Source organism: Panthera onca, chromosome A1 (assembly GCF_046562875.1).
Source record: "Panthera onca isolate mPanOnc1 chromosome A1, mPanOnc1 haplotype 2, whole genome shotgun sequence".
In the NCBI taxonomy this organism is placed as follows: Eukaryota; Metazoa; Chordata; class Mammalia; order Carnivora; family Felidae; genus Panthera; species Panthera onca.
Window position 1 is genome coordinate 151620990 of NC_138339.1, and position 25307 is coordinate 151646296.

At 42.8% G+C, this 25307-nt stretch overlaps 1 protein-coding gene across 35 annotated transcripts in view; it reads left to right on the plus strand.

Annotated features, from left to right (window-relative positions):
• The window catches only part of OBSCN (obscurin, cytoskeletal calmodulin and titin-interacting RhoGEF), a 164997-nt gene that overhangs the window by 30415 nt on the left and 109275 nt on the right, over positions 1–25307 (plus strand). For 32 of the 35 annotated variants that reach the window (XM_078452398.2, XM_081790323.1, XM_081790320.1 and 29 more), the window contains 4 exons: positions 567–842; positions 4624–4899; positions 20983–21258; positions 25030–25305. In XM_078452398.2, the coding sequence (XP_078308524.2) occupies positions 567–842; positions 4624–4899; positions 20983–21258; positions 25030–25305 (1104 nt within the window). The remainder of the gene's footprint in view (positions 1–566; positions 843–4623; positions 4900–20982; positions 21259–25029; positions 25306–25307) is intronic. The other 3 variants (XM_081790405.1, XM_081790421.1, XM_081790346.1) reach the window with 2 other exon arrangements.

A 25307-nucleotide genomic window follows, 5' to 3' on the forward strand; every position in this document is an offset into this window, starting at 1 on the left:
GCATTCATGTGAAATCAAAGTCCAGGCAAAAGTAATTGATGGTGGCGGAGGTCAAGATAATGGTTACTTTTGGGCATGGTCAGTAGTGAGTGGGGAGATAGATGTTTTCTGTTTGTTTTTGTTTTGGTTCTGTGGGGACAGTCACACCAAACTCCACTGGGTTGTGCAAACGAATTAGTGCATTAACATGGGAGTTACACTGTGGTAAGGTAGTCTGTGGTGGACACACCATGTGCTGGGGATACAGGAGTGAACAACCCCACCTGCCCACAAGGGCTGGCTGTCACATGGGAAGGACCATGAACTAGCAGAGACAGGTGATGGAACAGCCTCTGCCACCTTGCACCAGCCTTAGAAATTGCTCTTGAGTCAGGACACATCCAAATGTACACTTGGGCTCTAGGACAGGAGGCATATGTTTACAAACACACTCCAGCACTCTTCTGGGCATGTGATGGCATTTGCTCCAAGTAGAAAATTTACTGAACCCTGAGGCTTTCATTCCTGTGACCTAGGCTGGTGACAGCTCTGTGTCTCTGAACCTGTGCATGCCTCTTTTTCCCCAGAGCGCTCGGCCATGTTTGCTAAGGGGCAGCCAGCATGCAGTGAGGTGCAGGCCAAGGCAGGGGCCAGTGCCACGCTGAGCTGTGAGGTGGCTCAGGACAAGACGGAGGTGACATGGTACAAGGATGGGAAGAAACTGAGTGCCAGCTCCAGAGTGCACATGGAGGCCAAGGGCTGCAGCAGGAAGCTGGTGGTGCAGCAGGCAGGGAAGGTGGATGCTGGGGAGTACAGCTGTGAGGCCGGGGGCCAGAAGGTGTCTTTCCACCTGGATGTCACAGGTCAGTTCTTATGGGACTGTCATAGCCTGTGTGGAGGTGATGGGATTGGCTTACATCCCCAGCCAACCATGGTGCTCTTCCCACCAGACCTCATGTGTTCACATGGCCCATTCTCCCAATGCCCTTACCCATGGTTGGGCCAAGGGAGGTTGGGTGGGAAGGGTATGAACAGAAGGGAGATTGTGCTCCCAGAAACCCAAGTGCTGTTTCCACACAGTAATGGCAGTTGTAAGTTCCCTGTATCTGCTCAGAAATTCCTGGGTGTTCTTTGGTACCTGGACATCTGGCTGTTCCCTGCACTTGGAGTCTGAAGTAGACCAGGCATTTCTCACCCATGATATATGCATTTCCCTCTGCTTAATGTCCTGGCAGCTCCCAGGTGCCCTCATCTAGCAACATGTTGTTTCACCCTAGGGAGAGATGTTTGAATTTCATTAAACCAGGATAAGGAGTAATTTATTCCAGCCAATCATAATTGGATGTATCTCAGACAGAACTATGGACTATCAAAGTTATAGGCATTCTGGGACACCCTTTCCTCCTTGCACATGGACACGGAAGTTACCTTGCACATGGACACGGATCTAGCAAAGTCTAGATCCCTGTTCTGTGCAATGTCTGCACAAAGCAAACTGAGAGCAGAGGGCTGACAGATATGTGATAGACACATGTGAAGTCTGGATTCTCTTTTTGAAGCAAATCTTGCTTCCCCTCTCTTAGAACATTCTGTGTCAGAATTCCCCTTGGGGTATGATTCATCAATTTAGAAATGGAAAAAAATAAGTGGCTTATCTTACACAAGAACACTTTGTTAAAGACGAGGTCTTTAACAGCTGCTGTCTGGTAAAGCAGCATTGCATACCATTTTCTAGAGACTTGTGTGTCTGTCCATTTCTGGCTGGTTCACAGAAAAGGGTCAGAACTAAATGTATTTTCCTTTCCTTATGAGTCTTTTAAAAATTTTTAAAAATGTTTTTATTTTTTTTTTTTTTGAGAGAGAGAGAGAGAGAGAGAGAGAGAGCAGGGAAGGGGCAGAGAGAGAGAGAGGGAGACACAGAATCTGAAGCAGGCTCCAGCTCTGAGCTGTCAGCACAGAGCCCAACACGGGGCTCAAACTCATGAACCATGGGATCATGACCTGAGCCAAAGTCAGATGCTTAACCAACTGAGCCACCCAGGCACCACTCCTTATGAGTCTTAATGGCAAATAAAAATGGGCTGCAGTCCTACGTTGGCTTCTAGGTGCCACCACCTGACTGTTTGGTATTGTATCTGCAGAAAATTATTTGTTGGTGTATGCAGATACAAAAAAATCTACCATGTGTCTTTTTTTAGTGTTATTTTCAGATGATATTACAAATTATTTTAGGGTAATACATATGAAAAGGTTTGACAAATTGACCAAATTCTTAGAAAACCAGATAAAAGTGACACAAGAAGATTTCAACACCTCAAATAGTCCTAGAATGTTTTAAACAAATAGAGATGTAGTAAATAATCTCACACCATGTGCACTTTCTCACTGGTAGATTATGTGAAATGTTCTGGAAAGAAGTTAGTGCCTATTCCTGGAGATTTTTCTAGAAAAGAGAAGAGGAAGCTATTTATGATTTACTTCACAGAGACAGTATAATGTTGATAACCAAACTCTGAAAAGCAAAGGATGAAAAATTCAAATTACAGGTCAGTCTGTTATGGATTTTCAAGGTCAAAATCTTAAACAAAGCATTAGGAAAATAAATTAGCAAAGTATTTAAAAGATAATACACCATGATGAAGGTCATAGTCTAGGAGTTCAAGGCTTTTTAAACTGGAAATATTAGCAGATCAGTATAATGCATGGCATTAACAGACTGAATGAAAAAGAATGAAGTGATTACTCCATAAATGCAGAATATAGTAGTTGATAAAATTTAACATCATAAATCCAGAAGAAGTGTTTGATAAAGTTCACATCAATTCATGACATAGAATTCTTAGCCAATTATAAATAGAATGGTTCTTTTTTCAGCTTATAAATGATGCTGCAGAAAAACCAGCTAATCACACAGAGTGATCTGTGAGACAGGGAACTACCCAAGGAAGCTAACCGCTATCACTTTTATCCAATGCTATGCAGCATAGGGGGCAAATAAAGTCAAAGGAAGTTTGAAAAAAACAAAAATAGAATTTATGGATAATATGATATATCCAAAAGATAAATTATTTGACCTAGAAAGTTGACAAAGATTACTGTGTAAAAAGTCAATATTGAGAAAACTCTTGTATCTGTGCTGCCAAGAGACACTTTGAAAACGAAAATTTAAGAGTTATAAGAGCATCAAGACTATCATGTTTCTAATTCCTAGTTTGATAAAGAGATGCTGGGTGGCTCTGTGAGGGTAAATTATTACATGTTATTGAGAGACAGTCAAGAGATGGAAATAAATGGATAGAAAACCATGGAAGAAACAGGCATACCTGATACTAATAAACATCCAACCAAATGGTCATTTTTGGTGGTGGTAGTGGTGGGGACTTTGAAAATTGACAAACAGATCATCAAGGCCACACACAGACAATATACCTCTTGAAGTAGAGCAAAGGGTGAGCATTTGCTGGACCAGGTATCAGAAATATTACAGATGGAGTGATTGAGAATGGTGTCTTGATGCCAGGAAAGATACACTGACCAAAGAACCAGAATAGTGATCTCTGAGACAGACCCATGCAGGAACTGATGACTCCATCCCCTCCCCCTCTGTGTGTGTGTGTTTAATGTGGAACTGTGTACGAAGTAGAGACAGCATTGTTTTAAACAAATGGTGCTAGGACCATTTAACCATATGGAAAAAGGATTGGACTAGTAACTCATACCACTCACAGTCAACCCCTGGTGTTCTCCTCAGAGCAGAAGTGAAACCATATACTCTCAGGTGGTAATGTAGATGTTTTTAATTGCTTCAAGCTTAGGAATGATTGCTTAGAACAGAACACAAGTGCACTAACCACAATGAAACAAATATGAAATATATGAGGACATTAACCTAAAAATGTCGAATCATCAGAAGACAGCAAAGACAAGCCACACAGATGTGGAGGATATTTACAGCACACATAATCACCAAAGATATGCCTTCATATATATAAAAAGATCCTAAAAGCAAGCATAGAGAGGACAGACAATGCTATTGAAAATTGGGCAAAAGCCTTTAGCAAAAGAGCAAACACTAATAAGCAAAAACACTGGAAAAGGTAATTCACTTTGTGAATCATCAGGACCAGGTAAGAGACAGCCCTGGGAGGTAGAGCTCCACTGCCCACAGTTGCCAAGAGTTGACAACACAGAGTAGGTGACAGTGTGGAGGTTCAGGGACTGTCTTGCACTGTGGGTGACATGCTCTTTGCACATTCATGTGCAAGACTCTGTATCATCTGGGAAAGTTGAAGTGTGCACACATCATGACCCAACATCTCCTCACCCAGAAAAGTGTGTGCATAGGAAAGTCTCTCAGAGTCCTCGCATGGAACAGGGATAGAATATATGGTCCCCACCTGGAACAGCCCAGGAGGAGCAGTGATGGAATGTATGGTCCCCACCTGGAACAGCCCACGTGGAGCAGTGGTGGAATGTATAAATAAATTGTGTTAGTTGTTGCTGAGAAGGTGGTGAGGCTTCTCCAGGCCACACAGCTGGTGCAGAGCCTGGATAAGATTCTACCACCTCCCCATTTAGTTCTTCTTTCCCCCGTGCTACATCTTGAATTACTTTTTGACTTTGTGTGTCCTTCCCTGTCCCCAGAGCCCTCAGCTGTGTTTGCCAAGGAGCAGCCAGCATGCAGTGAGGTGCAGGCCAAGGCGGGGACCAGTGCCACACTGAGCTGCGAGGTGGCCCAGGACAAGACAGAGGTGACGTGGTACAAGGACGGGAAGAAGCTGAGTGCCAGCTCCAAAGTGTGCATGGAGGCCAAGGGCTGCAGCAGGCGGCTGGTGGTGCAGCAGGCAGGGAAGGCGGATGCCGGGGAGTACAGCTGTGAGGCCGGGGGCCAGAAGGTGTCCTTCCACCTGGATGTCACAGGTCAGTAATCTTTAGGGTAGTGAATTAGCCTTGTTTGAGAGAATGGGACTGACTTTGAGCGCAGATCATCCCTAGAGTTCTCACCATCAGTGCTCTTCCATCTCACATCCTCCTACCTTCCTGTTTTTCCTCCCATGGTAGGGTCAAGGGTGGCTGGGTTGGACAGGTGTGTAAGAATGAAGGGGACCACTTGTGTCCATCTTCAGTGGTGTTTAGAACACCGATGCTTAGTTATATATTCCTAGAACCTACCCAATTTCTTTGTGTCCTGGAGCTCTGAATCTACTTAGCATTTGGGTCTGAATTAGACCAAGTGCCTCTTGTAAATTTCCTCCTATTGGATGTTCTGCCAGCTATCAGGTTTGTTCACTCAGAATCACAGGCAGGTTATCACAAGCCAGATGTTTGGATCTCACTGACCAAGGATAGGAGGATATTTCAACTACCCATCCATACTTGTAAATACCTCCGACTGACTGTGGATTATCAAAGTTTAGACGTTCTGTGAATCTCTTCCTTCCTTGCACATGTGTAGAAAAGCTCTTTCTGCACCTGTGTGCTGTAGCATCTAGATCCATTCTATGTTGCAATGTCTGTGCAAAGTATACAAAAGCAGAGATCGGTAGATATGTGCTTGTGATATGTACCTCTGATGTACAGGATATTCCTTTTAAAGCATATCTTTTGTGTTCAGTTAAAACATTCTTTGTCAGAATTCCTCTTGGAGTCTGATGTATAAATTTGGAAATAGGAATAAATAGCTTAAGCTGTATCAGCACATCTTGTTAAAGACAAGTTACTGTAATGGCAGACTGACTGGTGGACCAGTATTTATTTTGTTGCATTATGTAGTGATTAGTGTGTATTTGTGCTTTCTTGGCTGGTTCGTAGAGAAGGTTGAGAAATGTATTCATTTTATTTTGTTAAGAGGGTCTTTTGTTTTGTTTTTGTTAGGAGAGTCTTAATGTTCAGTAAAGGTCTGACATTTGACTTCTAGGTGCCACCACAAAACAGTGTGGTATTGTATTTGTATTCAGTGGTTTGTGTGTGTATATAGATACAGAGAAACATGCTAGTTATCTTTGTGAAACGTTATTTGAAGAGGACTTGAAAACTTACTTCATACTAAACATTTTAAAAGTTTTAAAATTTGATAGAAAACTATATCAAAAATGACATGAGGAGAAATAGAAAACTGAAACAGTCCTATAACTTTTAAAGAAATGGATCCAGAAATATAAAAAAAAAATATTTCATAGAAAGAGTCTATGTTCAGTGGATCTACTGATTAGTTATACCAAATATTTCTGGAAAGACATTATTACATTTTCATGGAGATTCTTCTAGACAACAGAAAAAGGGTATACACTCTCCAACTCATCTTATGTAGATGTAGATACATAATATTGATGTTGAAATCTTACAAGGAAAACATGTAGAGTTGAAATTACAGGCCAATGCTTGGGATTCTGTGTCTCCCTGTCTGCCCATCTTCTCTCTCTCTCTCTCTCTCTCTCTCTCTCTCTCTCTCTCAAAAATAAATAAACATTTAAAAAATTAAAGGGAGACCTGGGTGGCTCAGTCGGTTAAATGTCCGACTTCAGCTCAGGTCATGATCTTACGGTTTGTGGGTTTGAGCCCAGCATTGTGCTCTGTGCTGACAGCTCAGAGCCTGGAGCCTGCTTCAGATTCTGTGTCTCCCTCTCTCTGCCCCTCCCCTGTGCATACTCTGTCTCTCTCTCTCAAAATAAATAAACATTAAAAAATTACAGGTCAGTATCTTATGAATATCGAAGCTAAAATCTTAAACAAGATATTAGTCAACCAAGTAATCCGACACATGAAGCAGGCAATACGCTATGATTGAAGTCGTAGTCCAAGAATGTCTGGTTGCTTTAACATTAGAAACATTAAAAAAGCAAAACAGTGCATGATATTAACAGATTGAAAGAGAAAAATGTTGTGGTTATCTCGATAAATGCTGAATAAAAATGTTTGATAAAATTTAACATAATCTCGTAATATAAAATTATTTACTGACTATAGATAAAGGGTTTCTTCCTTAATTTGGAAAACAGTACTACAGGAAATACCAGCTAGAATCACCCTTAAAATGAAAGAGACCTGACTTTGTGATTGGAAACAAGGTAAGGAGGCTTTCTGTCCAACAATGGGCAGTACAATAAGGAGGAAAATAAGACAAAGGTATAAAATATGGGGACAAACGTGGAATTTACAGATAATATCAATTTCAGAAAATCCAAAAGATTAATGATTAGACTTTAATAAGAGACTTGGAAAAATTAAAACTTAAAAAAAAAGCAATATACAGAACAGACCACACACACACACACACACACACACACACACACACACACATCAACTCCAGGTGGGTAGAGACCTGAGTGTAAAAGGTAAAACAATTAGCTCTTAGCAGGTAATGCAGACTATTTAGTGACATAAATGTAACAAAAGACTTAATAAATGGGTTAATCACAAAGGACAAGTTGATATGTTTGTCTGTATTAAGAACTTTGATCAGAAGACACCATGAAGAAGGGAAAATGCAAGACACACAGATGGAGAGAATTTTAATAAGACATTTAATGACCAAACCCTTTAGCATTTAAAGTAACAAAGAGCTTGGGGTGCCTGGGTGGCTCAGTCAGTTGACAGTCTGACTTTGGCTCAGGTCATGATCTCACGGTTCTATGAGTTCGAGCCCCACATCAAGCTCTGTGCTGACAACTCGGGGCCTAGAGCCTGCTTCGGATTCTGTGTCTCCCTCTCTGCTCCTCCCCTGCTCACACTCCGTCTCTTTCTCTCAAAAATAAATACATATTAAAAAATTTTAATTAACAAAGAGCTCCTGAAAATGAATATAAGAGAAACATACAGTGGTATTGAAAATGGGGCAAATCTTGAACAGTGACATCATAAAGAGGAAACGCTAATGGCCAAAAACATCAGAAAATGTGCATCGCTTTATCAGTAATGGGACCACAGGGAGGACAACTTCAGTCCCACCAAGTTGCCAACAGTTGACAACACAGGGGAGGCAAGAGTGGGAACTCCCTTCCTGACAGTCCTGTGGAAAGACTCTGCATCATCTGAGAAGGCTGGGGTGTGCATGTATCACGACCCCACAGATCCTCTCCTAGAGGAGCTTGTGCAGAGGGATGTCTCCAGTGTCCACACCTGCAGCAGCAACATGAAACAGTGATAGAATGTATAGATAGTGGTTACCCATTTCTAGGAAAGGCAGGGGGCTTCTCCAGGCCTTACAGCTGGTGCAGAACCTGGAAAAGTTTCTGACCCCCTAGCTCACCATTCGGGCTCCTCTTACCAGAGCTGCCTTCCTGACTTACAAGGTGACTCTGTCCCCAGAGCTTGCAGCTGTGTTTGCCAAGGAGCAGCCGGCATGCAGTGAGGTTCAGGCCAAGGCAGGGGCCAGTGCCACATTGAGCTGCGAGGTGGCCCAGGACAAGACGGAGGTGATGTGGTACAAGGATGGGAAGAAGCTGAGTGCAAGCTCCAGAGTGCGTGTGGAGGCCAAGGGTTGCAGCAGGAAGCTGGTGGTGCAGCAAGCAGGGAGAGCAGATGCTGGGGAGTACAGCTGCGAGGCCAGGGGAGAGAAGGTGTCCTTCTGCCTGGACGTTACAGGTCAGTACTTGGGGGTAATACTCTAGCCTTGATGGAAGGTGATGATGGGACCATCCAGGATTACACCCGGATGGACTTTTGTGTCGTTTTCCTTTAGACCTAATCTCTTCATGTCTACCATTTGTCCATATGCTGTTTTCATCTCCTTTTTTCACATCAGTTTTGGGTCAAGGGAGGCCTCATGGGAAGGGTATGCATGGAAAGGAAAGGGGCTGTTTCTGTAATCTGGAATGGCAATTTGGTGCAACAATGCTCAGTCACATTCCTAGCACCTGCCCTGCTCTTTCTGGTGTTCCTTGGTGTCCAGGATTCTAGTTCCATCTTGTGCTTGGGCTTGAGGTCAACCAGGTATCTCTCACCCTTGGATATGGCACATTTTCTCCATTATATGTTTTGACAACTACCCATGCCACCCATCAGTAGCTCTGACCAGTTTTTGTCAATGAGAGGTGTTTCAATTCACTTGGGCCTAGATTAGGGGAGATTCTGGCCACACAATCATACTTGGAATTGAGATATCAAGAGTGAACCTTAGATTATCACACTTGAAGTGTCTGGGACACTCTTCTTTCTTTTTCACTGATAGAGAAGCTCGCTGTTACCTGTGTGTGACAAAATGTAGGTGCATGTTTTGTGACAATGTCTGCTGTGCAAAGGGAAGGAAGAATGGATGATTTGTAGATACTCACCTGTGACATTTAGGATTATTGTTTTCAAGAAAACCTCACTTTGCCCTTCTCTCCAGGTTGGAGATACACTCTCAGTGTCAGATTTACCCTTCTGGTTGCATTTGTAAACTTAGAAATGGGAAGGAGCAGGTAACTCCTGGCACTCAGTGTGCTTTGTCACTGAGGTGTTCCCACAGTAGCAGCCTGACCAGGAAAGCAGCATTTATTTTGTAACATTTTCCTAATGTTTTGTGTGTATCTGCATCTGCTGGACTGGTACATAAAGTGGAAAAAATCAAAATTTTTTTCCTTTGTTAAGAGAACCTTGGGGCGCTTGGATGGCTCAGTGGGTTAAGCGTCCAACTTTGGCTCAGGTCATGATCTCGCAGTTCCTGAGTTCCAGCCCATTGTCGGGCTCTGCGCTGATAGCTCGGAGCCTGAGGCTGGCCCAGATTCTGTGTCTCCCTCTCAATCTGCCCCTCCCCTGTTCATACTCTGTCTCTCTCTGTCTCTGTCTCTCTCTCAAAAATAAATAAACATTAAAAAAAGAGAGAATCTTGATACCAAATAGGGGTGGGCTCCCATCCTACTCTGACTCCTAGTTGCCAGAACATAACAGTTTGGAATTTTATCAGCATATAATGATCCATGGGTGGGGGTAGGCACCCCAAATCCCATTTAGGTGTCTGTGAAATCTTATTTTAAGACAATATGACAAAATATTTTATGGTAATAAATTTGAAAAGTTGTGACAATTTGGCTAATTCCTAATAAATTGTGAGAATGGACACAAAAAGATACAGAAATCTCAAATAGTTTCATGACTTTTAAATAAGTGGAACCAATAATACAAAATCTTTGAAGTCAAGTAGTTCTCTGGTAAACTATGTTCAATATTCTTTAAAATGGTTATTCTATGCTTGAGGAAATAATTGTTCTGGGGAATATAAAAACAAGATATATTTCATAACTCATTTTAGGTAGTGTGAGAAATAAGCCCACCAACTCAATCAAAGGAGGGACACAGAGACTTGGAGCACAGTGAAACAAGGCTTTGAGCGATGTTCTTGCAAGAGCAGTGTCTGATGGATAGGCACACTCAGGGCAGTTACAGCAATTTACCTCTTAGCACGCAAGTCCCTCCCGTGGTTCCTCATTGGCTGAGCACTGCGGAGATTATAGTCTTACCCAGACATTGCTTGTGCCCATGGAAGGCAAAAAGTAGTCTCATTGGAACAACTGTACATTCCCTAAGGTGACGCAGAGACTTTCAGCCCCTCCTCCCTTTGTTCTTTGGCGCGTGTTCATTGCAAAGTCTACCAAACGGAGAGGGGAAGAAGAGCCAGGAAGTGAAGAGTCTAAGGGTTTGGGACTCCACTGTGTGTGTGGGGTACATACATATTTCCAATAAGTTGTAAATCTATTGTTAACTAGACACAATGGCTTTTATTTGGTATTCAAAAATGAATCATCTCCCTTACTTCTCACAATCCCACCTCTTCTTTTCTAAGTTGATTCCATTTTCATTTATATTTCCTTCATTTTTGAGCTCTCACTCAAACATGTTTAGTAGGTGTTGGCTCTCCTCCTCGTAGTAAGGTTTATCTTTCAATAATAATAGGTCATTTTGGGCATAAGCACAAACATTTGTTCATTAATAACAATGAGTCTTTGGACTCATTGTCCAAAGAGTTTAGAATCAAAGCAACCATTCCTTTCCATTTACTAAAGCATACTTCTAACCAGTCACTAAACAAGTCACTACTCCCTGAGTTTTATGCTAGTTCATTGGCTAGAGTTGGTAGTCCCTGCAAAGCTTTGGTGATGGTGCCGTCTGCAGCAATGTTGGGGAGAAAGGTACAGCACTGGTCTCCTAACATAACACAAAAGAAAGACTCCCTCTTTCTCTGCTAGCATCATGTCTAAGGCTATCCTATTCTCCCATGCCATTCGAGTGGTAGCATCTAACTTACTGGCTACTCCTTGGAGTGCAGCCCTAGTGAAATTGATAGACCTTTGCTGATTTTAGCAGATGTGATTAATCCAGTCCACATTCTTATCAATGGTAAACCACCAGAAAAGTGAGGACTGAAATCCAGCAGCTATCTGATTCCTGTCCTTAAGTTCATTGGAGACACCCCTATAGGACTCCTATTGCACCAATGTACACATTGGAATAAAAATATCACTGTAAAGCCCTCTGGTTTCTGTGGTGAATGTCACTGTCTTTATCGGTTTGATGGAATGCCAAAGTGAATGAAATGGCCATTTGGACTAATGCACAAGTTCCACTCCAATTGGGCAGAAACCGGTTAAGTAGGCTCCTCTTCCCAAAGTACCACCAAACATCTGCTCATGGGATGTTCAAGTTAGAATAGTTGTGGCTCTGTTCACCAGTGGCATTTAGGATGTGCACATGGGTCAGCCAATATCCCACAGGTTTGTTGAATTGTTTCCCTACTCTTGAGAGACAGGAGGAGTGATTCCTTGTCCCTATGAAGGAAGAGGGGATGGCCCTTGGGTCTGACATTTGTAGTGCATGAAAGAGCAATGACAGGATCTTGCAGGTCTCATTTCCCCAAACATCCGTGACTGATGGAGAGCCATCATGCAACTCATTCCTGCAGGGTCTGTATCCCATCCAGAGGGAAATGGAACAATTTGCCCCTGTGGCCTTTCTGCACCACAAACATAACAATTGCTTTTGTTAAACATCTGCACAGAGAAGTAAACACATTACACCCACGCATTAACATCTCCGTATCCGGTCTAGATCTTAAGGGTTTGTGTCAGGTCTTTGATTTCAACTTTGCTTATCTTCTTTGGATCATTAGTGGGAGAAATTAAATACCCCCTTGGATCTGTGGTTGGTTGAGGCATACTACAGATGAGGTTATCAACTGGCTTAAGGGACAGTAGTCCCTTAAGTTCTTAAATTCTTGTAACATCTACTCCTAATCCATATGTTCCAGGTGCTGCCCTTGGGTCCTGATCTGCAGTGAGGGGGCTGTTAATGGTTAGAAGCATGGGGTCACACTTTAAGTTCTGGCAATTTTTCAGTGGGACACCCTTAGATGGATGTATTTTAACTGTTAAAGTGTCCATGGGTTTGGCCGTCCATTCCTGAATCTGAGTAGTCTACGATGCCAAGTCCCAACTCCCAAACAAGGTTTGAGGTCCAGATGACTGTAAAGATCAAAGGTATCAATACAAAGATATTTATCTGCCTGTGATAGCCACCTCTGTTTTTCTAAATTCCCACATGATAGGTTGAGGCAGGCATCAAATTTCAAAGTTTGAGGGGATTCAGTTCTAGTTACATTAATTACTAAGCTAATGGGATAGGCTTGAGGCACTTCCTTTTTGGAATTTTCTCATCCTCTGGTGGTTGCCTACCCAAGCCATAGTATTCCCCAGTTGCAAGGCCAGATTCTAACCTTTATTGTACACTCTGAACTTCCTTTCTTAAGGGTAATTTTAAGGGGTCCTTGGTTGTCTTATATACCTCCCATCGTCCCTTCACCTTACTGTCTAGAGTCCGCGTTACTGGCCCCTTGACCTGAGTGTAATGAGTCCATCCCCTTTCCGCAGTCAATACAACAGTTTCAGTGGTTACAAGAACTTCATAGGGGCCTTGCCAGCTAGGTTGGAGTATTTTCCTCTTTCCAACATTTGATTAATGCCTGATCCCCCAGTTGAAAGTGATGGGCCATGAATTCAAGTGTCAGGGTCTGTGTGAGAGCCCTTTTACCCTAAGGGAAGATAGAACAGAGGATGTGGCCAGTACATATCTCTGAGGAACTGACCTTTAGTTTCCAGGGTGGGTAAGTCCAAGTCCAATGCCCTCCCTAAATAAAGTAGCCTATCAGGAAGCTCATAGGCAGACAACCCTGCTAGGAAGTTAAGCAAACCTATTGTGGCCTTGGAAACTTCAGCTCACTTTCCCTTGAAATCAGGAATTCATCTACATATTGAAAGAGTTGAGTGTCTGGCGGAGGTGGGGGGACATTTTTATTATAGATTCCACATTTGACTAAACAAATTGGAGGCCTCAGTAAAGCCCTGTGGCAATACTGTCCAGTGGTATTGTTGCTTTCTCCTGCTTACAGGATTCTCCCATTCAAAGGCAAAGAGATCTCTGCTCTCTGGGTCTAGTGGACATGCCCAAAAGTCATCCTTCAAATCTACTACGCTAAACCATTTATGCCCATAAGGAATTTTACTGAGGGGGGTATAGGGATTAGGGACTGTAGGGTATTGGGTTCAAACTATCTGGTTTACTGCTCCCAGGTCTTGCACCAACTGGTAGGACCCATCTGGATTTCATACTGGGAGTTCCAGAGTATTGTATGGGTAAATACAGGGTTCTAGCAACCCATCCTTGATAAGACCCGTGGTCACTGGCTGGAGTCTTTTTGTTCCTTCTATTGGAATAAGAGACTGCTTCCTGCACACTGTTTCACCTGGTTGTTTTAAGCAAATCTTCACTGGGAGAATTTGAAGCCCTCTTCTGTTTCTCTCTTTGACCCATATCTCTGGATGTATCTTACTTTCTTCTTCCTCTATGAGGTAAGCTATGAGAACTTTAATTTGGCTCCTCTCTATCCCTATATCCAAACCCAGCTCTATAGTGAGGTCTCTGCCTAGGGGGTCGACTCCTGCTTCAGGAATGGACAGGAAAGACACCTCTGTTTCCTCAGTCTCAGTTCTTACAGTCATGGTTTCATATATACAAACCTGAAATTTTTCTCCTTTTATTCCTGAAACCAAAAGTTTTTCTGGTGAGAATTTTGTCCCCTGTGGCTTAAATGTTAGGGAGGAATGGGCAGCTTCGGTGTCAAACAAGAAGGTTGTATCTTCTCCCTTGGGTCCCACCTTTGAATGTATCAAGGACTGCTGCTGGAGTCTAGCAAAGGGGAACCCCTGACCCCCTTTATCTTCTTCTTCCAGAGCCATAAGGGGGTCAGTTCCTCTTCCTTCTTCCATAGAGGACACTCCCTTTTAAAGTGGCCAGGCGGTCTGCATTTATAACATTTCCTTTCTTCTCCTTCTCGCATTCCTCTCGTTTTACTTTGTTCCCTATGATCCCTCATTTCCCCCCTGGGGGAATCTCTATTTCCTCCTTCCCTTTCAATCATCTTCTCCACAGTACTCACCATAATTTTTGCTTTCTGTTGTTGCTTCTTTTCATCCCTCTTTACAAATACCTTTTGTGCCTCCCTGCGCAATTCCTCTATCCACCTTCTATAACTTTCTGGCAATATCAGGCCAACTTCTGGAGACAAAATTAACCTTCAGGAGACCCTGCCCCACTGGGTCCTCCAGATCAAGGAGGACCCAGGATCAATATTTCCTCATTTGATCCTTAAGCCTCTGTAAGCAAGCAGTTGGGGTTTCCTCCTTCTCTTTCTGTATCTCAAAAGCCTTAAGGGGCACCTGTGTGGCTCAGTTGGTTAAGCGTCTGACTTCAGCTCAGGTCACAATCTCATGGTTTCTGGGTTTGAGCTCTGCATTGGGCTCTGTGCTGACAGCTCAGAGCCTGGAGCCTGCTTCGGATTCTGTGTCTCCCTCTCTCTCTGACCCTCCCAGCTTGCACTCTGTCTTTCTTTCTCTCAAAAATAAATAAAACATATATATATATATATTTAAAATTCCTTGATGATACTCTGAGATCTTGGAGCTGATCCCCTGATCCCTCTGATGATTGGTTTTCTTAATTTCTGCTTCCTCCTAACTCTGTGCCCAAGATCATCATTGTCCCAACCAGGATCTAGGTTAGGAAACTTCTGTTCCGCTGGCTGAACTCCTGGCCAGGTGGGTGCTCTCTCCACCAAACAGACATTGCAGCTCTTCTGATCATTCCTCTTTGCTCTCTGGTAAATAGGATATTCATGATAGACATCAGCTCAGCCCAGGAATAAATATTACGTCCCCCAAACTGATCGACCTCTCCTGATCATTTCTCTTTGCTCTCCGGTAAATAGGATATTCATGATAGACATCAGCCTAGCCCAGGAATAAATATTAGGTCTGCAAAACTAATCAACCTGATCTGCCAAACCTAGTGGATCTTCCAACAGTGGTTTCATTTCCTTCTTGAAATTCCTCACCTCAGTACTGGTGGTGGTGGGCATTGACAAAACCAATCTCTCCTTGTCCCCTTTAAAAGGACCTTCCTTAATGGAAATAACTTAGGGCTCCAGCAATCTATCCTTGATAAGATCTGCGATCACTGGCTGGAGACTTTTTTTTCCCTTCTATTGGAATAGGAAACTGCTTCCTGCAAACTATTTCACCCAGTTGTTTTAAGGAAGTCTTTTTTGGGGGAATGAAGAGCTCCCAGAGGGAAGAAGGAAGTTCTCTATGTGCTTTTTACATTTTTTCGGTTCCCTCCTGAGGTTTCGATACAAACCAGTAAGGCATAAGGTTCCTCCTGTCCACCCAAATTCTCTGTTTTGTTCCCTCTTACCCGCTCCCGTGGGTTGACCTGGGGATTATAAGGAGGAGGAGTACAAGAGAGGGCGTCCCAAGGCTTCTCCTTTAGAGATTCCTAGTACTTTCCTTTTTTGTGTTAAGAGGAAACATAGAAGAGTTCTTGGTAGACAGCAGAGAGCATATTCCCTCACCTACAGTGTACTGGAACTTTGTCATTCACATAAAGGACTAGAGCCTGGCAGACCCAGTCTTTCTCTGAGACAAACTGAGGCCAAAAAACAGAGGGCCCTTTAACTGTGTCTCTTGTCCAAACAAAGCAGCAGAATTTGATCATTTTATGTTTGTCCTTGTTCCCTGTATAAGGAGCACCCTCCCAGTACTATAACATTCGCCCCAGTGACTATCTGGGGGAAGCTGAAGAGACCCCACCTATTTCTGGGTCTCTTTCCTTACCCCTAGGCCTAGAATTTTTGTTCCCCATCCTTGAAAAGGCTGGTTCCTGCTCCTGAGCTTCCCTGGGGTGCTTGATCCCCCCATTAATGGAGGTTTCCTGCACTCTCCAGAACCCACTTTGTCTGTCTCCAGCCATTTCCTTCATAGGAGAATGGGACTGCAGATCTAGACTCTGCATTGTCTTCATATCTAGGGTACGTCTCAGTCATACACACTCAGCTTCTAAGGATTTCCTGTCCCAAGGCAGTACTTGTAGTCAAATTTTCCTACCTTGGTCTGGGTGATGAGGTTTTGGGATGATGGTAAGGGTTCATGGGGTCAGGAGCTGAAGACCAAGAAAGAATTCTTGAATACGTCTTTGGTGCAAAAAGTTGATTTTATTACAGTACGGGGACAGGACCCATGGGCAGGAAGAACTGCACCGGGGTCATGATGGGGTAACTCATTCTATACCCTCAGGCTGGGAAGGTGTCAGGGATAGAGTAAGTCTCTAAGGAATTTTGGAGGCAAGGTTTCCAGGACCTTGAAAGGGTAGCTGTTGTTAGGAAAATGCCATTTATTACCATTTAGTAAAACCTCAGCATGAGACCCTTCAGATGTCCATTGGGGGCCATAAGCTTGGAGCATGATTGCCAGCATGTATCTTGGGGCATTTGAGATAAAGGAAATAGACTTACAGGATCCTTGAGGTTGGGGATAATGTTCAGCCAAGATTCTCTTTTGCCCCCAACAAAGTGTCATCATTGAGGCAGCTGAGCTCCTAGAGGGAGGTCACTTTGCCTGTGTCAAGGACTTGTCAACAGGCTTTAGGCAGGAAGGGAATTTCATTTTTCATTTGCTGTAGTTTCCCCACATCATGGGGGCCAGCACTTAAACCCCTTTCCTTTGTTCTTGGGCAGCCAAGAGTGTCCGAGCAATACCACACATTCCACCTGGGGGTGGGTGGGTGCTAGCTTATACTTTGCCATTAGCCTGCTTTATACTCCCTCATCACATGTACAGAGTTATGGGTCACCGCGGTGCTGCCTTTTACCCTTTCCCCAGCATCACTTCTTTCTCCAAAGATAAAAAGTCTTTAGCTCCACAGATACCACAGAGGCCAGGAGCCCTCCCATGGAAAGGCCACCCTAACTGGGATGAGCCAGTTTAGTCCTCACCCACAGGAGGACTTGGACCCTGCAGGTTGAGGTGAATCCTGGGACCTCTCACATTTGTTCACCTTCTCTCTTTGTCCTTTGGTGCAAGCTCATTGCAAATCCCATGAAAATAAGTCCCTGAAACAGAGACAGGAAGAAGAACCAGGAAGTAAAGTTTGGGACTCCATTGTTGGGAGGGGGTCGAACATATTTTCTCTAGATTGTAAACCTACTGTCAAATGGACAGCACAGCTTTTATTTGAATCATCATGATGAAAACGAATCATCTCCCTTACTTCTCACAATAGCAAATGTAACAGTGGTACCAAAATCTTACAAGAAAAGTAGGAAGAATTAAATTACAGACCAACCTATTGGGGATATCAAAAACCAAAATCATAAATGAAATATTAGCAAAATTAATTCAACAATATAGCAAGAGAGTACCACACGGTGATGGAAGTCATTGTCCAGGATTGCAAATTTGGTTGAACGTTAGATCAATGTAAAGCCTGACATTAAGAAACTAAGTGAAAAACGGTGTGATTATCTCAACACAGAATAAAAGTGTTTGGTTAAATTTTTATGTCATAAATTCAGAAAATGTGTTTGATAAAACTCAGCATCAGTCATGCCATAAAATTCTTAACACGCTGTATGACAGTTCTCTTTCTTGCTTCAGAAAGTGAAGTTACAGAACACATGAGGAGTTTATAGGAGACACTGAAAGCTTTGATTTGGGGACCATACAAGCAGGCCACTGTAATCACTGAGCAGTGTAAGGAGGAAAATAAAATAGATTCCATAAAGATGGAAGATACAGTGATAGAATGTACACTGATGATGTGATTTCCAATTCAAAAAATCCTAAATATAAATTACTAGGCCAAATAAGATTCTTGAGGAAGATTACCATGTAAAAAAACATTATGCAGATTACCATGTAAAAAAACATTTCTATATGTGCTAGCAAGAAACACTTTGAAATTGAAACCTTACAGTTATAATAGCATCAAAAATGTTGTGTTTCTAATTCCAACTCTGATAAAAGGTTCTAGGAGGCTCTGTGAGGGGAAATTATTAAACATTTTTGAGACAGCCAAGAGATATAAATAGATGGGTAGAAATCCGGGAAAAATCAAATATTTTCATTAATCAAAATCTAAACAAAAATTGAGGGGAGGGTTGAAAAATAATAAGTGGATTCCAAAGGCAAAGTATAGCTGATACACTTTTCTCTTGAAGAGAATCCAAGTGTGAGCATTTGCTATACCAGATGTCGAGAATTATCATAAAGCGATAGTATATAAGACAACGGGATCTCAGTGCAGGAATAGTTACCAGATCAAGGAACAAAATAATAAAACACAAACATATTCTTGCATAAATGGACTCGTGTCACCCCAGTTTTGGTTCTACTGCGATGTATAGCTACCCTATGACCCAGAAATAGCACTGCTAGGAATTTACCCAAAGGATACAGGAGTGCTGATGCATAGGGGCACTTGTACCCCAATGTTTATAGCAGCACTTTCAACAATAGCCAAATTATGGAAAGAGCCTAAATGTCCATCAACTGATGAATGGATAAAGAAATTGTGGTTTATATACACAATGGAATACTACGTGGCAATGAGAAAGAATGAAATATGGCCTTTTGTAGCAACGTGGATCAAACTGGAGAGTGTTACGCTAAGTGAAATAAGTCATACAGAGAAAGACAGATACCATATGTTTTCACTCTTATGTGGATCCTGAGAAACTTAACAGAACCGTGGGGGAGGGGAAGGAAAAAAAAAGTTAGAGAGGGAGGGAGCCAAACCATAAAAGACTCTTAAAAACTGAGAATAAACTGAGGGTTGATGTGGGGTGGGAGGGAGGAGAGGGTGGGTGATGGGTATTGAGGAGGGCACCTGTTGGGATGGGCACTGGGTGTTGTATGGAAACCAATTTGACAATAAATTTCATATTAAAAAAAGAGAAAAAGGGGCGCCTGGGTGGCGCAGTCGGTTAAGCGTCCGACTTCAGCCAGGTCACGATCTCACGGTCCGTGAGTTCGAGCCCCGCGTCGGGCTCTGGGCTGATGGCTCGGAGCCTGGAGCCTGTTTCCGATTCTGTGTCTCCCTCTCTCTCTGTCCCTCCCCCGTTCATGCTCTGTCTCTCTCTGTCCCAAAAATAAAAAAATAAACGTTGAAAAAAAAAAAAAAAAAAAAAAGAGAAAAAAATGAAAAGAAAAAAAGAAATAAAAAGAAGTAGAGAAGTTTGTTGTTTTCATAAGCGGCATTTGAATCATTTAATGCATGGAAAAAATTAAATTCTGGGAATTTACACAACACACAAAAGTCAACTACTGGTGGGTTAGAGACCTCAGTATAAAAGCTAAAACCATAAAACCCATAGAGGACAACACCCTTGTTTAAAGATTTAGGTAAGGAAAGTTTCTTCAACAGAACACAGATGCCCCAAATGCAATGGGACAAAATAGACATATTTGGCTACATTAAAACTAAAAATTTCACTCATCAGAAGACTCCATGAGAGAGTGAAAAGTAGTCACAGCATTCGGAAAACACCTATAAAATACATAGTTGTCATTCTCTAACATTTAAATATGTAAGGAGTGCTTTACAACGATAGAAGAATATACTGTTGGTATATGAGCAATGACTTGAACAGAGTCACCACACAGGAGCAAATAGTAATGGTCAGACCAGTAATCTTGGGGAAGGTACTCAGCCTCACTGGTCTTCAGACAATGGCAAAGACAATCATGAGGAAGTACAAGGACTCCCACCAGAGAGCCAGTAGTCAACAATACTAAGGAAGGAGCACTGAGTCTCAGCAACTTTGAAGATGACAGGTGAAAGCATTCCCTTCAAACCATAAGGAAAAAGCTGATGTCTTCTAGGAAGGTTGAGGGACACATCTATTATGGCCCCACAGAGTCCATGTGCATGGGTAGATTTCCCACAGTCCTCACCTGGGAAGGCCATGTGGAGAAGTGACAGGATGTATGATAGAATGTATGGTCCCACCTGGAGCATCCCAGGAGGGGCATGGATAGACTTTATGGTCCCACCTGGAACAGCCCAGGAGGAGCAGGGATAGAATGTATGGTTACCACCTGGAACAGCCCAGGAGAAGCAGGGATAGAATGTACAGTCCCACCTTGAGCAGCCCAGGAGGGGCACAGAGAGAATGTATGGTCCCACCTGGAACAGACGAGGTGGAACAGGGATAGAATGTATGGTCCCACCTGGGACAGCCCAGGAGGAGCAGGGATAAAATGTATGGTCCCACCTGGAACAGCCCAGGAGGAGCAGGGATAGAATGTATGGTTCCCACCTGGAACTACCCAGTTGGAGCAGTGATAGAATGTATGGTCCTACCTGGAGTAGTCCAGGAGAGCAAGGATAGAATGTATGCTCCCCACCTGGAACAGCCCAGTAGAGCAGGGATAGAATGTATGGTCCCCACTTAGGACAGACAGGGTGGAGCAGGGATAGAATATATGGTCCCCAACTGGGACAACCAGGAAAGTGATAGAGTATGTAAATAAATTGTGTTAGTTGTTGCTGAAAAGGTGCTGAGGCTTCTTGGCCCACACCTGATGCAGGGATTGGAGAGAGTTCCAGTCCCCCTGCCTCTCTGTTTAGACCTTCTTTCCCAGACCTGCATTCTTCACATGGATTGTATCTTTGACCCCATGCATCCTTCCCTCTCTCCAGAGCCTGCAGCTGTGTTTGCCAAGGAGCAGCCGGCACACAGTGAGGTGCAGGCCAAGGCAGGGGCCAGCGCCATGCTAAGCTGCGAGGTGGCCCAGGCCCAGACAGAGGTGACATGGTACAAGGACGGGAAGAAGCTGAGTGCGAGCTCCAGAATGCGTGTGGAGGCCAAGGGCTGCAGCAGGCGGCTGGTGGTGCAGCAGGCAGGGAAGGCCGACGCCGGGGAGTACAGCTGTGAGGCCGGGGGCCAGAAGGTGTCCTTCCATCTGGACGTCACAGGTCAGTTCTTTCAGAGTACAAAATTAGCCTCTTTTATGAGGTGAGCTTGGAACAGATTTATACCCAAGACAGACTCTTGTGCTCTTTCAGTTAGACTTTTCCATTGACATCACCCATTCACCACCTCCATTTCCACATCTCAGGTGGGACCATGGGAGAATGGCTGGAGGGAGTGCACAGGAAGGAGACAGGTCATTCTCATACACCATGGTTGTGTTTCCACGTAATAGTGTTGGTCACATGTTCTCAGCACCTGCTCAGAACCCACTGGTGGACCTTGGTATCCAGAAATCTGAATCTCCCTGATGCATGGGGTTGAGGTAGACCAGATATATCTCCACTGGAGTTGTTCTGAACATCACAAATGTCGTCCTCCAACACACATGAGAGTTTCTGGTGGTGCAGATGTTTGATTTCACTGAACCAGGGTAATGGTAAATTTGGGGCACACAATCATCCTTGGAGTTTTCCCAGGACTGTGCTTTGAGTGTCCACAGCTATAGGTGTTTTGGGAGACTTCCCTGTTTTCACAGGGATCTATGAGTTCTCTCTGCACCCATATGTAGCCAAATCTGTATCTGTATTTTATTGCAATGGCCGTGAACCTTTCAAAGAGAGCAATTACAAATCAATCAGTTCCTAAGGAATTATATTGAAACTGGCACAAGAAAAAATGGACAACTTGTACAATCCTAGCACTTAAAATAAATGGACGATCATATAATTTTCTCACAGAATAATGTCTAAGACCAGTGGCTCTACTGTCAAATTCTACCAAATATTCTGGAGAGAAATTACTCCATATTCATAGGATTCTTAGAGTGTTGAAAAGAGATGTAGTCATCAACTCCTTTTACATAGGTAGCATATCAATACCAAAATGTGACAAGGTAAATATGAAGAATTTTCACAGGCCACCTCTTGTTGATGTGAAAGTAATATCTTCCACAAAATATTATCCAACTGAATTCTGCATTTTATCAAGGGGACAATACACTAGGACAATAGTCATATTCTGGGAATGCAAGGCTGGTTCAACACCAGAAACATTAGAAAATCAACACAAAGCTTGATATTAACAAAATCAAAGAAACAATGATGTGATTTCCCCAATAAATGAAGAGTAAAAGTTCTGGATAAAATAAAGCATCAGAAATACAGGCAGAATATTCCATAATATTTGGCATCAATTCCTGCCACAAAATTCCTCATAAGCTTTAAATAGAAGGTTTTGTCCTTAATGTAGTAACTGGTGGTATTGAAAAGTCTAGCTGACATCACACTTCACGTGAAACTTTGAAAGCTTTGCCTTTGAGATGGGACCAAGACAGGGAAGCTGAATGTCCTCACTTTTATGCAACGTTCACAGCACACCATGGAGGAAAATAAAAGTAAAGATATGAAAGTTGGAAAAATGAAAACTGAAACTAACAGAAGATATGATTATCAATGTGGAAAATCCCAAACAGTTACTATTTTTTAAGTTAAATTAAAACAAGTATTATTGTAACCCTACAAGGGTATTTAAGAATATATATCAAAATAAAAAAGAAATCAGAGCATCACTAAGTTTGAGTAGTTTGGGTATAAAGTAACAAATTTAGGGGCACCTGGGTGACTCAGTCTGTTGAGTGTCCAACTTCAGCTTAGGCCATGATCTCATGGTTTGGGAGTTTGAGTACCACATCGGGCTTGCTGCTATCAGCATAGAGCCTGCTTCAGATTCTCTGTCCCCCTCTCTCTTTGCCCTTCACCCACTCATGCCCTCTCTCTCTCTCCACAATAATAATAATAATAAAGTAAAAAATTTAGTAAACATTGTAATTATAGTTATTGTGTCTACTTTTCAAGGTATTTATATTGTTCAAAAGTTTTAGTCACATTAAAATTTTAATTGTAATTTGCACTTTCTATGAGATTTTAACTAATTGCATTTGTAATAAATTTTATTTTATTTATTTTTTATTTTTATTTTTTTTGCCTATTCTGGAAATTTCATATGTAGTGTTTTACTTTTTTTAAAATATGATATTTATTGTCAAATTGGTTTCCATACAACACCCAGTGCTCACCCCAAAAGGTGCCCTCCTCAATGCCCATCACCCACCCACTTTCCCCTCCTTCCCACCCCCCATCAACCCTGTTTATTCTCAGTTTTTTTTAAATTTTTTTAACGTTTATTTATTTTTGAGACAGAGAGAGACAGAGCATGAATGGGGAAGGGTCAGAGAGAGAGGGAGACACAGAATCCGAAACAGGCTCCAGGCTCTGAGCGGTCAGCACAGAGCCCGACGCGGGGCTTGAACTCACAGACCGCGAGATCATGACCTGAGCTGAAGTCAGACGCTTAACCGACTGAGCCACCCAGGCGCCCCTATTCTCAGTTTTCAAGAGTCTTAAAAACCATTACTTTTTGGACACCAAAGAGCATGAAGAGAGATTAGGACATACAAAAATCAATATATAGGAAACATTTATCTATCTATACACCAGACACCAAAAGCTGGAAGGTGACATTTTAAAGGGGTTACAACAGCATCAGAAAAATCCTGTTATCAATTTCAGGTCTAAGAAAGGATTTTCAGATGCTTTGTGGGAAAAAAGTATTCAACTTTATTGAGAGACAGAAAAAGATCTAAATCATGGATGGAAATTGATGAAAGACCCAGAGGCAGTCAGTCCTCATCAAAACCCAAATAATAGCTCTTATGTGAGTGAGAGTATTGACAAGTGAGTTGTAAAACCAGAGAGAGGAAATCCACTTTTGACAAAAACCAGCAAAACCAAAACCAAAAGAAATCCCCAAAGCAATGATGTTGACTTTACTTGGCTTTTGATAAAATGACAGCAATTCAAACAATTGGGGCTTTAAATAGAGACTGAGAAACTTCTCAGGGAAACAGGAAGTGAGTCCAGAAACAGCTTTGTATAAAACCCAAGTCTCTTCTCTCTCTCTCTTTTTTAAATCACTCTAGAGCTCTCAGTGTGACTGTAGTAAAGGGTTGGTCTTTCACAAATGGTGCTAAGACCATTAAACATATGGAAAACTGAAATGAAGTTGGATGTCTATTTCTTGCCATGCAAGAAACTCAGCTGCATGTGAGTTAGAGACCTCGGTGAGAAATGTGGTTCAAGCTCTTACCAACAATGTCAGTCATTCATGACCTCAGCATAAGGTCAGGAAGCATAAAGCTTCCTGAGACAGAACGAAATGCACAAAACACAAAGGAGAAAGTAATATATCTGCCTATAACAAAACTCTTGCTAACATTTTTTCTTTTCACAAAACAGTATGAAGGGGTGGAAATGCCAGTCACAAGATGGGGAGGGTATATAAATACACATAACCACAAACACTGACATTTACTTAAACAAAGAGCTCCCAATGAATATGAGTAAGAGACAGTGCTGTAAATGGGGCAAAACACTTGAGCAATGACACCACAGAAGATCAAATTATAACTACCAAAAACTTCAGAAAGGGTGCTGTACTTTGCGAGTCATCAAGTCGATGCAAAAGACGGCCACAGGAAGACACAGATGGAGCAGTGATAGAAAGTATACTCCCACCTGAACAGCCAGAAAAGTGGTAGAGTAAATATTTGTGTTAGTTTTTGCTGAGAGGGTGGTGGGGCTTCTTGGCCACACACCTGATGCAGAGATCAGAGTGAGTTCCATTCCCCATGCATCCCTGTTTAGACCTTCTTTTCCAGACCTGCATTCTTCACATGGATGGTATCTTTGACACCATGCATTCCTCCCTGTCCCCAGAGCCTGCAGTCATGTTTGCCAAGGAGCAGCCAGCACACAGTGAGGTGCAGGCCAAGGCAGGGGCCAGTGCCACACTGAGCTGCGAGGTGGCCCAGGCCCAGACAGAGGTGACGTGGTACAAGGACGGGAAGAAGCTGAGTGCGAGCTCCAGAATGCGTGTGGAGGCCAAGGGCTGCAGCAGGCGGCTGGTGGTGCAGCAGGCAGGGAAGGCGGATTCTGGGGAGTACAGCTGTGAGGCCGGGGGCCAGAAGGTGTCCTTCCGCCTAGATGTCACAGGT